This window comes from Schistocerca gregaria, chromosome 1, assembly GCF_023897955.1.
Source record: "Schistocerca gregaria isolate iqSchGreg1 chromosome 1, iqSchGreg1.2, whole genome shotgun sequence".
Classification (NCBI taxonomy): Eukaryota; Metazoa; Arthropoda; class Insecta; order Orthoptera; family Acrididae; genus Schistocerca; species Schistocerca gregaria.
Window position 1 is genome coordinate 962,244,774 of NC_064920.1, and position 13,384 is coordinate 962,258,157.

Below are 13,384 nucleotides of genomic sequence, written 5' to 3' on the forward strand. Positions count from 1 at the left end.
GCTCTTCACAAGGGTTGAATGGTGTCTGTTAATGTAGTCTCTCATAAAACTCCATCCGAAAAAGTTTAGTGTTGTTAAATTGTACAAACTGTTAAACCACTTATAGGGACCATTGCCCTAACCACCTGTGTCTAACTACTAAGGGGCGCCATGTTCTTGGCACAGTATCTCTTGCCATACATGTAGAAGAATGTCTTCTAGCAGTTTGGCAATTTCATTTCTAAAAATAATATACAGGGTATCCCACTCAAACCTCCCTGATTCCTAGGACCCAGGAGAGAAAAACCACAGTAGGTACAACAATGAAAAATGCACCACATTGTAGAGCATCTCAAAGAATTTATATTCCCACGTCAGAAGTGCCAAGTATCATCGCCAGAGTGCAGCATGGTCGCATGAAGTGAAAATGGCGACTCCACAGCAGCGCACGCAAGCAGTTGTGTAGTTTGCAGTAACAAAATCGTGGGTTACTGTGCAAAGAATTTATCGTCGTGTGTATGAATTTGATTCATCTGATGTGAAAACAGTTAAGGAATAGTATAAGAAGTTTCTGGCAACAGGAAGTTGTCTGAAACGTTCTGGCAGTGCACGTTACAGAGTTTCAGAAGAGATAGTGGAGGACATCAGACAAACATTTCTCAGAAGCCCATGTAAGTCAATTCGTCAAGCATCTAGGCAACTTGATGTACCTAGATCAACATTGCATCATGCAGTTCACCAGCGTCTTCATATGTGTGTTTAAAAAGTGCAAATTCTGCAACATCTCACGCCAAACGACAAACCGTGCCTACAACTATTTGCTGCAGATATTCTACAGTGTATTGATATGGATGCCAGCTTCCTGGAAATATGTTTATTCACAGATGGGGCAACCTTTCATCTATCAGGAAGGGGTAATAGGCATAATGTTCTGATTTGGGGTTTGGAAAATCCGCATGTTGTCATTGAACACGTTCGTGTCAGTCCCAAACTAAACGTCTGGTGCAGTTGATGCATGACATGATTGTTGGACTGTTCTTCTTTGCACAACAAACATTGAATGGGTCAGTGTATCTGGACATGTTGGAGCAGTTTGTGTACCCTCAGATACAAGACTTGCAACCCAACATCATTTTTCAACAAGATTGAGCTCTGCCGCATTGATCAATGGCTGTTTGGGAAATTTCTCAATCATTGGATCGGACGCAGAGGACCCATTGCCTGGCCATATGGGGATCCGTAAAGGACTGCATGTGTTCGACCAAAGTGGACAATATTCCTACGTTTCGACATCATATCCCTAATGCAATTGCTACAACAACAGAGAAATGTTACAAATAACTTGACAAGAAATTGAATATAGACTTGATATTCTTCATGCTACAAATGGTCCACATGTAAAGTGTATTGATAATAAGTAAATAAATTCTTTGAGATGCTCTACAATGTTGTGCATTTTTCATTCCTTGGTCTTTGAAATCAGGGAGGTTTGAGTGGGACACCCTATATAATTCTGCCCAATTAGTATAGTGGTGGAACAAATCAAGTTGGCACCACCGATTACCCCTCAGATGAACCACAAATCTTTCTTGGTGACCCTGCCCTTGAATATAATGTGGATTTTCATGTACTCACTGATGATGGGTTTGCTCAATAAATACTCCTTCCCCCAGTGAAAATAGCATTATATACTAACAGAATAAAGCAGGGAGACTTCACAGTGTTGGAACATGAGCAGTATCTTGAAGTCTGAATGCAAAAATTTACTAGCCTAGAACAATCACATATTTTGAAAGTCAACAATGTTTGAAAAGATACATTGCTACTTACCGTAAAGAAGACACGTTAGTGGGTTGTAGATGTTAATGTGAAACATTACAGTATGTCTCTATTAGATTCTTAATTCATTACTGTGCTTTGATGTCTTGAATTGTCATTTTGGAGATAAAAATACTCGTTTCTCTCATGCAGTGGCCCACAGCCCTAAAACTGTTGATATTGGTACCCTTATGACTGAGAAATTTGCATCGTACCACTACTTGCATCTACAACTCTGCAGCACACTGCTTCAGAAGCAATGTGGGAGTTGGCTAACCAATTGTTAGTGTTACTTTTCATGGTGACTATCGGTAATAAAACACACAAAAAGTGTAGTGCAGCACCACAACAACCACAGTGTAACTCATCAGCAGCTTGGTCATACAGAACCATACTTCTCAACACACCCAAGCCCGTACAATTAGTGGACAAACCCCTGTACGCTTACTGTTGATTGGCTAGCAATTTTATGGCCATAGCTCCACAGCGGATCATTAATGACTTTCAGTTATTTGGTTTTTTTTCTTGATTCGGATCCCTCTATGTAACCTGATCTTATTATCTTTTTCTTCATTCTGGATTTATCTTAAATAAACTTGTTCTTGTTTTCTACATCCTGGATATATCCTCAATAAACTTGTTCTCTTTTTCTATACTGTAATGATTCCATATTTATTCCAGGTGTCTCTTGTACAAGTTGTCAGGTGTATTTTTTATGATGTTTCAGCAGATATTTGCAGTTTTCTTCTTGCAATATATAACTGGAATCAGTCCAAACAAATTCTGCTCATTAAGTCTCTCATTTGATACCCAGTTTCAATGAAAAGCATCAGTTTGTTTCCCATTTAAAATAAAATTAGCTTAAATCAGAATTTTACATGCCCTTTTGACATAGCTGTCCCAGGTTAGTCTAGTGTAATATTCAGTTTATTGATATTTATTAACAATGACAATAAAACATGGAGAAAAACCAAGATCTCCAGCAACAGGGCAGTCCTGCTACATGTCGATAGCAATCAGCACAGGCCTGAGCAGTGCTGTTGCTACTGGGATACTGGTTATTCTTCATGTTTCCCTGTAACTGTTCATACATGTCAGTAAGACTAATATAATGCTAGACTAATTTGGGACTGCTCTGTTGATTTGGCACAACATTTTGTTTTAAAATCATTTATTAGTAATTGGAAACAAACTGATGCTTTCCTCCAACATGAGGCATCATTTGAAAGACATGACGAGCAATATGTGGGCTAACTTCAGCTACACTTTGCAAAAACAAAACTGCAAATGTCTGCTGAAACACCAGTGAAAATGCAGCTAACAACTCTTTAAGTGAGACACCCTGTGGAAGAATTTGTGTGTGTGTGTGTGTGTGTGTGTGTGTGTGTGTGTGTGTGAGAGAGAGAGAGAGAGAGAGAGAGAGAGAGAGAGAGAGAGAGAACTGTGGGAGGGGGGGAGATAGATCTTTTAATTTATTTATATCTTTTAACTGCAGGTTCTTCGCGTCGTCAGGTTAATTAAGGCATCACCAATGTTGGAAGATTTTGTATATAAAATATTTGGACCAGGAAAGAAGCTAGGCAGCCTCATCATTTTCACCATGTGTCTCCTGATTATTTCATCCAGCATTTCAATGCAACTATTTTGCTTTTTGTGCGATTTTACAAAATTTGAAAGTTTCCCAGAGGTAAGAAAATATTTAATTCAGTAATGATGTAATATAGATTACTAACCTCTGTACTGGTATATGAGAGAACTTATATAATTAAAATAATACAATTTTCAGTGGAAACTTTTATGGAATTGCACTTCCAGTTTGTATCATTTAAAATGAGACCATGATTAAGAACTGTAGATTGCTACATACATGTTTTCTGACTTACTGTATTTCTTTATTGATGTTTAAAGTCTTGTATGGTGTAATATTATCTCTTTCTTTGTATTTTAGGCTTTCATGTCAATGTTTCAAATCTTGACGCAAGAAGCTTGGGTGGAGGTCATGGATGAAACGATGCTACGAACCAGAGAAACTCTGGCACCACTTGTTGCTGTATACTTTATCTTGTATCATTTATTCGTCACTCTGGCAAGTGAAACACATGCATTATTGTTTTCAATAAGCTCCACATTTTACTGAGTAATACTCTAATATTTGTGTGTTTTTAAGTCAAGAACATTTAATCTCATTTGGAAAATACAGTACTCATATAATCACAGACAAATATTTTTTTCTCTTTCTGCAGCTATGTGCTTTGTTTAATGCATCCTGAATAATTTTATTTATTCATGTTATTGCTTGGTGAACAGTAGATACCTCATGTATACCTCAACTTAGAGCATTTCAACACAGTCTGCTTGTAAGCAAAACTATTTTTTTGCCATTGTCTACTAGAAATTCACAGTGCTGTGTCCAGAGTCATCATTCTCTATTTAACCCTTCATTGTTGATTAATGAAACCTAGAGGATCCCAGGGGAAATAGATTTGGGAATATACAAAAGATAAATGTTGGAGTAATGATAGATAAACTGAGCAAGAAAAGTACGAACAATAACTCCACACATTGTGGCACTGTATGACATGCACATGAAAATTCTTAAAATTACAGAGGGACAGGAAGGCTGAATAAAATTGTTCACAAAATCTAAGAATGTAGTATTTCTGCAAGTACTTTTAGTGCTGCTTCCTCTTCATGGACTTGACAGCATTATGATAAAGTCCTGCCCCTTAATTGTGGGAGGATGAGTTCATAGACCAGTTCAGAATTTGCAAACACTTCTCTGAATTATACCAATTAACATCATTATACTTTTCCTGTGAAGCCGAGTTCATGACTGACTGGAATCATCTGGTAGTTGACAGCAAATAAACACTGTTGTTATTGTTATGGCATACTATGCCATGCCTTGTCATGTCGTGCCATGTCATGTTATCATCAATGAAATACAACACTTAGCATGGAAAGTATGTTTTATTTACTATCTTATTTTGGCATTTGAATGGGACACATACAACCATCATCACACATCTAAGGTTTAACACCTTGAAGAGCAACATACACATTGGATTTCATACATTGTACATCATCATAAACATAAACTTACAGAGTAGGATGGTGACGCATGTTGGCAAACACCAATTGTTGGTGACCTGACACTGCAGCAGGTGGCATGCAGCATTATATCTGTTCATGCAGCCAAAAAATATGTGCCTGATATCCTCTTCTTCACCACAGTCATACAATGGCGATGCGGTCAGACTAATACGTTATAGATGCTCTCAGTATCAGCCACAGTTCAATGTAAGATGCCTTTTAGTGTTTGTGAGTCTTCTAGAACATTGATTTTTCTTGTGGCAGAAGTTAGGAATCAGCACTGGATTCACTTTAACATAATCTGTGTCTTATGTGGAACTCTCTTGCCATTTTGTATTCCACTTCTTTCTGATTGTTGATTTAATCATGTTTAAAAGATCTTTAGAGTGTAATTCCATGTGTGCCACTGTTCCATCATAAATGGCTGCTTTGGCTAGTTTGTCAACTGTTTCATTGCTAGGTATTCTTTTACCCATCACATGGTAACTTTCTGATCTCTATTTGTCATCTGAAACACCTGATTCATGGCACTATTGGATGGTTGGTTCTTACATTGTACAGATGTCTTAATAGTTCCAGTACTGATCTGGAATCAAAAAAGACAACAAAGTCAGAATCCAAGTGCTTCTTGGGATATTGAAGGGCTTGAAGACTAGCCAAAAGCTTGGTTTTCACAATAATTGGTTCCTTAGGGATCTTCAATTGCATTTCACTATGATGACAGTTGCTATCCCAGTAAATGCAACCACGTGCACCTTCATTCTCCAAAGCAATGGTGCAATGAATCTTGCATTTTTACATTTTGAAGACATCCCATCAAAATGCAGTTACATGAATAACCACAGCCAAAGTCTAGATCAAACTCTAACTTTGGTTTGAATACACTGGTGTGGTAGAGTGCTTCCAACCCAGGATAGAACTGATCTGGATGCAGACTGCAGGTATTTATACAGACAGAAACTATTCCTGAATGCTGTTATTTAGACAAATATAAAATATTCTAGCATATATAAACTAAAGGTATTTCAAGTACCTTCCAGAAATGATAAATATTAAATAACAAATAATTGCTGGTGGTCAAGTTTGAACTGGCAACCCACATCTCACCAGCCAGTGCTACTAATCACTACACCACACTGCATGCACTGCAGCTCATAGCAATAATTTTCACCCATTACTTAGAGATTTTTTTCTGACAATTAAGTTGTTGTTTTTTATAGGCCTGATCATTCCTTCAATATTGTCTAATATGCCAAATAAAAATCTTGTATTTCCTTTCAGATTGTGTTGAGTTTGTTTGTTGCTGTTATACTGGATAATTTAGAACTTGATGAGGACATAAAGAAACTGAAGCAATTAAAGTTTCGTGAACAGAGTGCTGAAATAAAGGAAACATTACCTTTCCGCTTAAGGATATTTGAAAAATTCCCTGACAGTCCACAGATGACATGCCTACATAAAGTGCCATCAGACTTCAGTCTGCCAAAAGTAAGCATTACGTGTAGATTATATATACACATACTTTAAAAATATTTAACTAAAATATTATTTAGATTTGAAACTAATCTTAATTTTGAATATGAATCCTTATAGGTTTAGTGTAGGCAACCATCTTTTATAAAACAGAAAGAAACTTCCACATGGGAAAAATATATTAAAAATAATGATTCCAAGACTTACCAAGCGGGAAAGCGCCGGCAGACAGGCACATGAACAAAACACACAAACACACACACAAAATTACTAGCTTTCGCAACCAATGGTTGCTTCTTCAGGAAGGAGAGGGAAAGACGAAAGGATGTGGGTTTTAAGGGAGGGATTGGAATGACTCCTTACCCTCTCTCTTTCCCTCTCCTTCCTGAAGAAGCAACCATTGGTTGCGAAAGCTAGTAATTTTGTGTGTGTGTTTGTGTGTTTTGTTCATGTGCCTGTCTGCCGGCGCTTTCCCACTTGGTAAGTCTTGGAATCATTATTTACAACCATCTTTTATAATATAGAAGATCTTTTCTTGGCTCAACTCCATTGGTGTGATAGGGCATTGAAGTTGTGCGAATAAGATAACTAATTTGTGTGAACGCATGCGTGTGCGCACGCGCGCGCGCATACGCAAAAACACACACACACACACACACACACACACACACACACAGCTACATTGTGCCATTGGCTAAGACATTGTAGTCACAATGTGTGTGTGTGTGTGTGTGTGTGTGTGTGTGTGTGTGTGTGTGTGTGTGTGTGTGTGTGTGTGTGTCCATGGAACACCCCTACCCCTACTACATGCTAAGTATGTACCTTACCGTATTTACTCGAATCTAAGCTGCACTCAAATCTAAGCCGCACCTGAAAAATGAGACTCGAAATTCAAGGGGAGAGAAAAGTTTTAGGCGGCACTTCCAAATCGAAACAAAGTTGGTCCATTGTAATATGAGACACAATTAGATCAAATGAACGGCGATAGAGCTACAGTTGTTTGGTTCGAGTCATAAGCTTAGCAGTTTAGCTTTACCAGGTAGCCATTGCTAAGCGTCAGGCGCTCCATCTGTACTGATACGGGACCCTTCCTTTTTCACGTGCTTCGTCTGATTTGAATTGATTGCTTATTTTCTATGATCTGATAAGCAGCGTTTTCTTTGTTATAGGTATTTATGTCTCTCTAAGCTGAAAATGCATTACTGTACTGTGTCATGCATTGTTTGTCGCATTCCGATAGTGCATGTTTACAGCCTGTCGCCGCTTGCGGCATGGCTGAATCATCTCATCAGCGAAACAATGGCAAGAGACTGCTATTTGTTGTTACTTACACTGCTGCTTTCTTTAATAACAAGAACCAAATAATAGACTGTGTATGATAAAAGATGTTCTGTACGAGAGTTTAGCAAAAATTTTTCTTCGTTTGAAAATCTTTGCAGGCACCTCTTTAGTACATTATATTCTGCACAGAAATTAGAGTCATCTTAGATTTAAAAATCTAGTAAATTGCCGTGCTTTATTTCTGACTGTATCACTATTAGGCATAAGAATAATATGAATATAAACATGACATGATATGTATATTCTTCCGCATTTGCTGTTGTCTCACTCTAGTTTCGTAGTTTATTAGGCAGACAGGATTTAAATGAGATAGCAGCAAACACGAAACAACACATGACAAAATGGTTATATTCGTATTATTCTTATGGTGAACAGAATACTGCATGTTATTCATAATTCATAAAAGTTCCTATTAGCAACCATCTCTTCTCACAGGTAGGAAAAAATTCAGAATGTAGAGTTGACCATATTGACAAACGGATTTTCGTAGCACATTGAAATGCTGCTACATTCGAAGATAACAATACAGAATTTGTATTTACTTCGTTGGATAATGTATGAAAATGCAGTGGTCAAAACTCGGGGCGGAGAAAAAAAGCTTGTCTTCCACTTTTTTTTTTTTAAATTTATTTACTGACGCAGTGGTTTTGGCACCAGTATTTATCTTTGTGCCTACAAAGCATGCTTGTGTAGTGCTACATATATTCGACAGCAGAAGTTAGTTGTGGCAGCACCTACCAATATTTTTCAGAACTTCCGCTTGCTTTACACTCAATTCTAAGCCGCAGGCGGTTTTTTGGATTACAAAAACCGGAAAAAAAGTGCGGCTTAGATTCGAGTAACTACGATAACCCCTTTCATATTAATACCAGTAGAAATCCAAGCCAGAATAAAGGAAGACTGAAACATCAAATTAATCAAGGTAGAGTAAAAAGAAAAAAGATGAAAATTGTGCAGGAGAGAAACCCTGAAGGGGATCAGCAGAGAAGTTGATACAGAAGGAAGGAACTAAATATAGGAAGGATTCAGATGACATGACGCAGATGTGAAGAAGTCATTGAAGTGAAGCACATCAAGTTGGGCAGCATGTTCAGCAAGTGTGTGGTCCTTCCTAGAAACCAGCTGCATGGGTGGTAACTGTGCCTACAAGTTAGCCTTCATCCCCACAACCTTCAGTACTCCCCATTCCCCACCTACTTATCCCCTTTTCTGCTCCCACTCCAAGCAGACTAGTGTGGTTGGTAGGGGTTAGGGGCATGGCATGGTGCAGGGAATGGGAGGAATAACAGAGTAGGGATGGGGAAGGTGCTAGTCTTGAATGGTTTCCTTCAAAGGCTGTGCCATCTGGAGTCTTCCCATCAGCACCAGCTCTTAACTGCACAGGTGGAACCCATCCCTACAACATATTGTTTGTTCCGGAAACCCCCATGGCCTTAACCTTAGCTAGTCCCTGTTCCCCACATACCTATCTCATTCCTTGCTCACACAACAGCCTTATGCACAGCAATGCACTTTTATTCTTTCTCCATTCAGTGCTTCTCCCCTCTCTCTTTCCTCCCCCCCCCCCCCCACTCCCCTCACACACACACACACACACACACACACACACACACACACACACACACACACACCTAGCACAGTAAATATGTGGGGATATTTGAAAGTTGTTTTCCTGATAAATTATCCAGAAGCTTAATAATAATAATACAAGTAAGCCAAGGAATAACTAAGGGAATTTAATCCATATATAAGAGGAGAGGCAAGTTTATGTAAAAGCCAGAATAAATCTAGAGCTGACATTACTTGTGTACTACAGAAAATATTATAGTATTTTAGAAAAGTCAATGAAATGCCCATAAATATGTCTGTCCTGGCAGAAATAAATAATGCCAATAACAAGATTAAAACTATATAAGACATAGCAAAACAGGAGGTAGGACAGCCAGTCAGTGTACAAGATGCCATAACATTTAAACTAAATGACAATGTTGTGACTGATAATTCACAAGTTGAAAGTACTTTTAACAGTCACTTTCTAAATGTAGCAGCAAATGTAGGATTAAATGCTACAGTTGCAGAAGCAAAGAAATATATGAGGGTGGTTGGAAAAGTTCTTGGAATGGAACAGAAAAAAAGTACTTACATCACTGAAACTTTTTTTTATTTTCCAATGTAGTGTCCTTGTAGATTAATGCACTTGGTCCAACAATGTTCCAGTGCCTTAATCCCATCTCGAAAATGAGTTTCCTCCAGGCCTGCAAAATAGTTGTCAACTCTGATTATTAATTCTTCATTTGAAGTGAATCTTTATCCACCAAGAAAAATTTTCAGTTTTGGGAAGAGATGGAAGTCTGACAGAGCCATGTTAGATGAATAAGGCAGGTGTGGCAACAATTCATAAGCTAGTTCGTGTAATTTTGCCATAATGACGGCACGTGTGCAGGTGTGCATTGTCTTGATGGAAGATGACTTTCTTCCTTGCTAAACCTGGCCTTTTTTCACGTATCTTGTGCTGCAATTTGTCCAGGAGGTTAACATAGTATTCTCCAGTAATTGTTTGCCCAGTGGGGAGATAATCCACAAACAGAATTCCCTTTGCATCCCAGAACACTGATACCATGACCTTTCTCACCAAAGGAATTGTCTTTGCTTTCTTTGGTGGCAGAGAATCAACAACTTTCTACGACTTTCGCTGTTGTTTTGTCTCTGGGGTATAGTAGTGCACCTAAGTTTCATCTGTGGTCACAAACCAGTGCAAAAAATCTTGTTTGTTTCTCCTAAAATGGGCCAAACATTGTTCTGATATGCCCATTCTCATGTGTTTTTGATCCAGCGTCAAGAGTAATGGCACTCGTCTTGCAGATTTTTTTTTTTCATTTCTAATTCTTCAGTTAAAATGTGATATACCCATTTAGATTACATCTGGCAAACATGATCAATTTCGCGTACTTTCAATCAGTGATCCTCCATGACCATTTTGTGCACTTTTGCAACGATTTATGGAGCAGTGAGACATCTTGGCTGACCACTGTGCAGATCATCATCTAAGCTCTCTCGATCAAATTTAAATTCATTTTCCCAATTGCAACAGTGCAGAGTCCCCCATTGTATTTTATAAATCAGTATGAATATCCTTTGCTTTTATACCTTTCTTTACAAAGTACTTAATCTCTGCTTGAATCTCCATTTTTTTCCATCTCTGTAAATCACTATGTGGGAACAACAACTGAGTGATGTCACCGCCATAGCTCTCTTCCAAGAGCATTGACGTGGCACGTGTTTACAGTCAATAATCCAATGAATATCAGGTGAACAACTCGTTGTGCTAGTGCTGTCCTCTCGTGGTGATTCTGAGAACTTTTCAAACCACCCTTGTATTAAAAATGACATTCCACAAAACTTTAAGCAACTAGAAGTAGCACCAATGTCCTTCACTGAAAGTAATACAATTATGAAAATTCCAAAAAAGCAACAGCCTATGTGGGGCTGATGGAATTTCAAACAGAATTCTGAAAAGTTTCTCCAACTTAATAAGTAATTTCATTAGTGATGTATGTAATGCATCTCTGGCACAGGCAGGTTAAAATACAGTATGAAGTTATTAAACCACTTCATAAGAAAGATAACAACACAGACTTAAACAAGTATCATAAAATTTATTTGCTGATATCTTTTTTCAAAATATTCGGAAAAGTAGTCACACACATAAGCAGAAACATTTTCCTTAGCATATTGCAGTTTGAATTCCCAAAAGTTTGCTTCACTGAGAAGCGTATTGATTCATTCATCAAATAATACAAACCTTAAATAATAGTGTATCACCAGTTGGTATTGTTTTTGATCTTTCCTAAGCATTTGATTGTGTAGATCTTAATACTCTTCTAGAAAAAATTAAGTTTTATGGAATTGACAGCTTTACACATAACTGGTTTGAATAGTGTTTAACAAATGGATGGAAAAATTGCTTAATAATTCAGACAATGTTGAAAAGATAAAAGACTTAAGTGAATGGGCAACATAAAAAATCGCAAAGGGTGTCGACTCCTGTTCCCTTATACATGTGAATGACATTTCACTTAACAGTCAACAAGTAATATTGGTACTTTTTGCAGATGATACTAGTGCTATGATAAATCATATTAGCGGAAAAGCAACTGAAGTGTTGGTAAATGATATTTTTGAAAGACTTATTAAGTGGTTCTGTGAAAATGGACTCTCTCTAAACTTGATTCAGTTTTGTACAACAAACAGAGACATGTTGTTGTTGTTGTGGTCTTCAGTCCCGAGACTGGTTTGATGCAGCTCTCCATGCTAATCTATCCTGTGCAAGCTCCTTCATCTCCCAGTACCTACTGCAACCTACATCCTTCTCAATCTGCTTAGCGTATTCATCTCTTGGTCTCCCTCTACGATTTTTACCTTCCACGCTGCCCTCCAATGCTAAATTTGTGATCCCTTGATGCCTCAGGACATGTCCTACCAACTGATCCCTTCTTCTAGTCAAGTTGTGCCACAAACTTCTCTTCTCCCCAATCCTATTCAATACCTCCTCATTAGTTACGTGATCTACCCATCTAATCTTCAGCATTCTTCTGTAGCACCACATTTTGGAAGCTTCTATTCTCTTTTTGTCCAAACTATTTATTGTCCATGTTTCACTTCCATACATGGCTACACTCCATACAAGTACTTAAAGGAATGACTTCCTGACATTTAAATCTATACTCGATGTTAACATATTTCTCTTCTTCAGAAACGCTTTCCTTGCCGTTGCCACTCTACACTTTATATCCTCTCTACTTCGACCATCATCAGTTATTTTGCTGCCCAAATAGCAAAACTCCTTTACTACTTTAAGTGTCTCATTTCCTAATCTAATTCCCTCAGCATCACCCGACTTAATTCGACTACATTCCATTATCCTCGTTATGCTTTTGTTGATGTTCATCTTATACCCTCCTTTCAAGCCACTGTCCATTCCATTCAACTGCTCTTCCAAGTCCTTTGCTGTCTCTGACAGAATTACAATGTCATCGGCGAACCTCAAAGTTTTTATTTCTTCTCCATGGATTTTAATACCTACTCCAAATTTTTCTTTTGTTTCCTTTACTGCTTGCTCAATATACAGATTGAATAACATCGGGGAGAGGCTACAACCCTGTCCTACTCCCTTCCCAACCACTGGTTCCCTTTCATGTCCCTCAACTCTTATAACTGCCATCTGGTTTCTGTACAAATTGTAAATAGCCTTTCGCTCCCTGTATTTTACCCCTGCCACCTTTAGAATTTGAAAGAGAGATGTAGCAACAACTAATGTAGGACAAGAACAGTAGTCAGTTAATAGGGCAGAATGTTCCAAGTTTTTTAGCGTGCATATTGATGAAAACATGAACTAGAAAAGTGTATTACTGAGCTTCTCAAACACTGAAGTTCAGCTATGTGTGCTCTTCATACAATTGGTAGCCATGGAAACAAATGTATTAGCATCCTGACATATTTTTTTGTATTTCCAATGGATACAGATTAATTTTCTGGGATAACTCATCACTTAGAAAGAAAGTATTGATTGCACAAAAGCAAGCAGTAAGAAATTATGTGCTGTTCCTTCAAGGACATCATGTACGTAGATAACTGCACCATCGCAATACATGTATTCGCCAATGAAATTCATCATAAATAA

General features: G+C 37.9%; 1 protein-coding gene across 1 annotated transcript in view; it reads left to right on the forward strand.

The window, feature by feature from the left end:
* Positions 1 to 13,384, forward strand: part of LOC126276364 (sodium leak channel NALCN) — a 361,108-nt gene that overhangs the window by 181,862 nt on the left and 165,862 nt on the right. Inside the window, exons 11-13 of the mRNA XM_049977270.1 lie at positions 3,293 to 3,484; positions 3,746 to 3,883; positions 6,172 to 6,378. Of these exons, the coding sequence (XP_049833227.1) occupies positions 3,293 to 3,484; positions 3,746 to 3,883; positions 6,172 to 6,378 (537 nt within the window). The remainder of the gene's footprint in view (positions 1 to 3,292; positions 3,485 to 3,745; positions 3,884 to 6,171; positions 6,379 to 13,384) is intronic.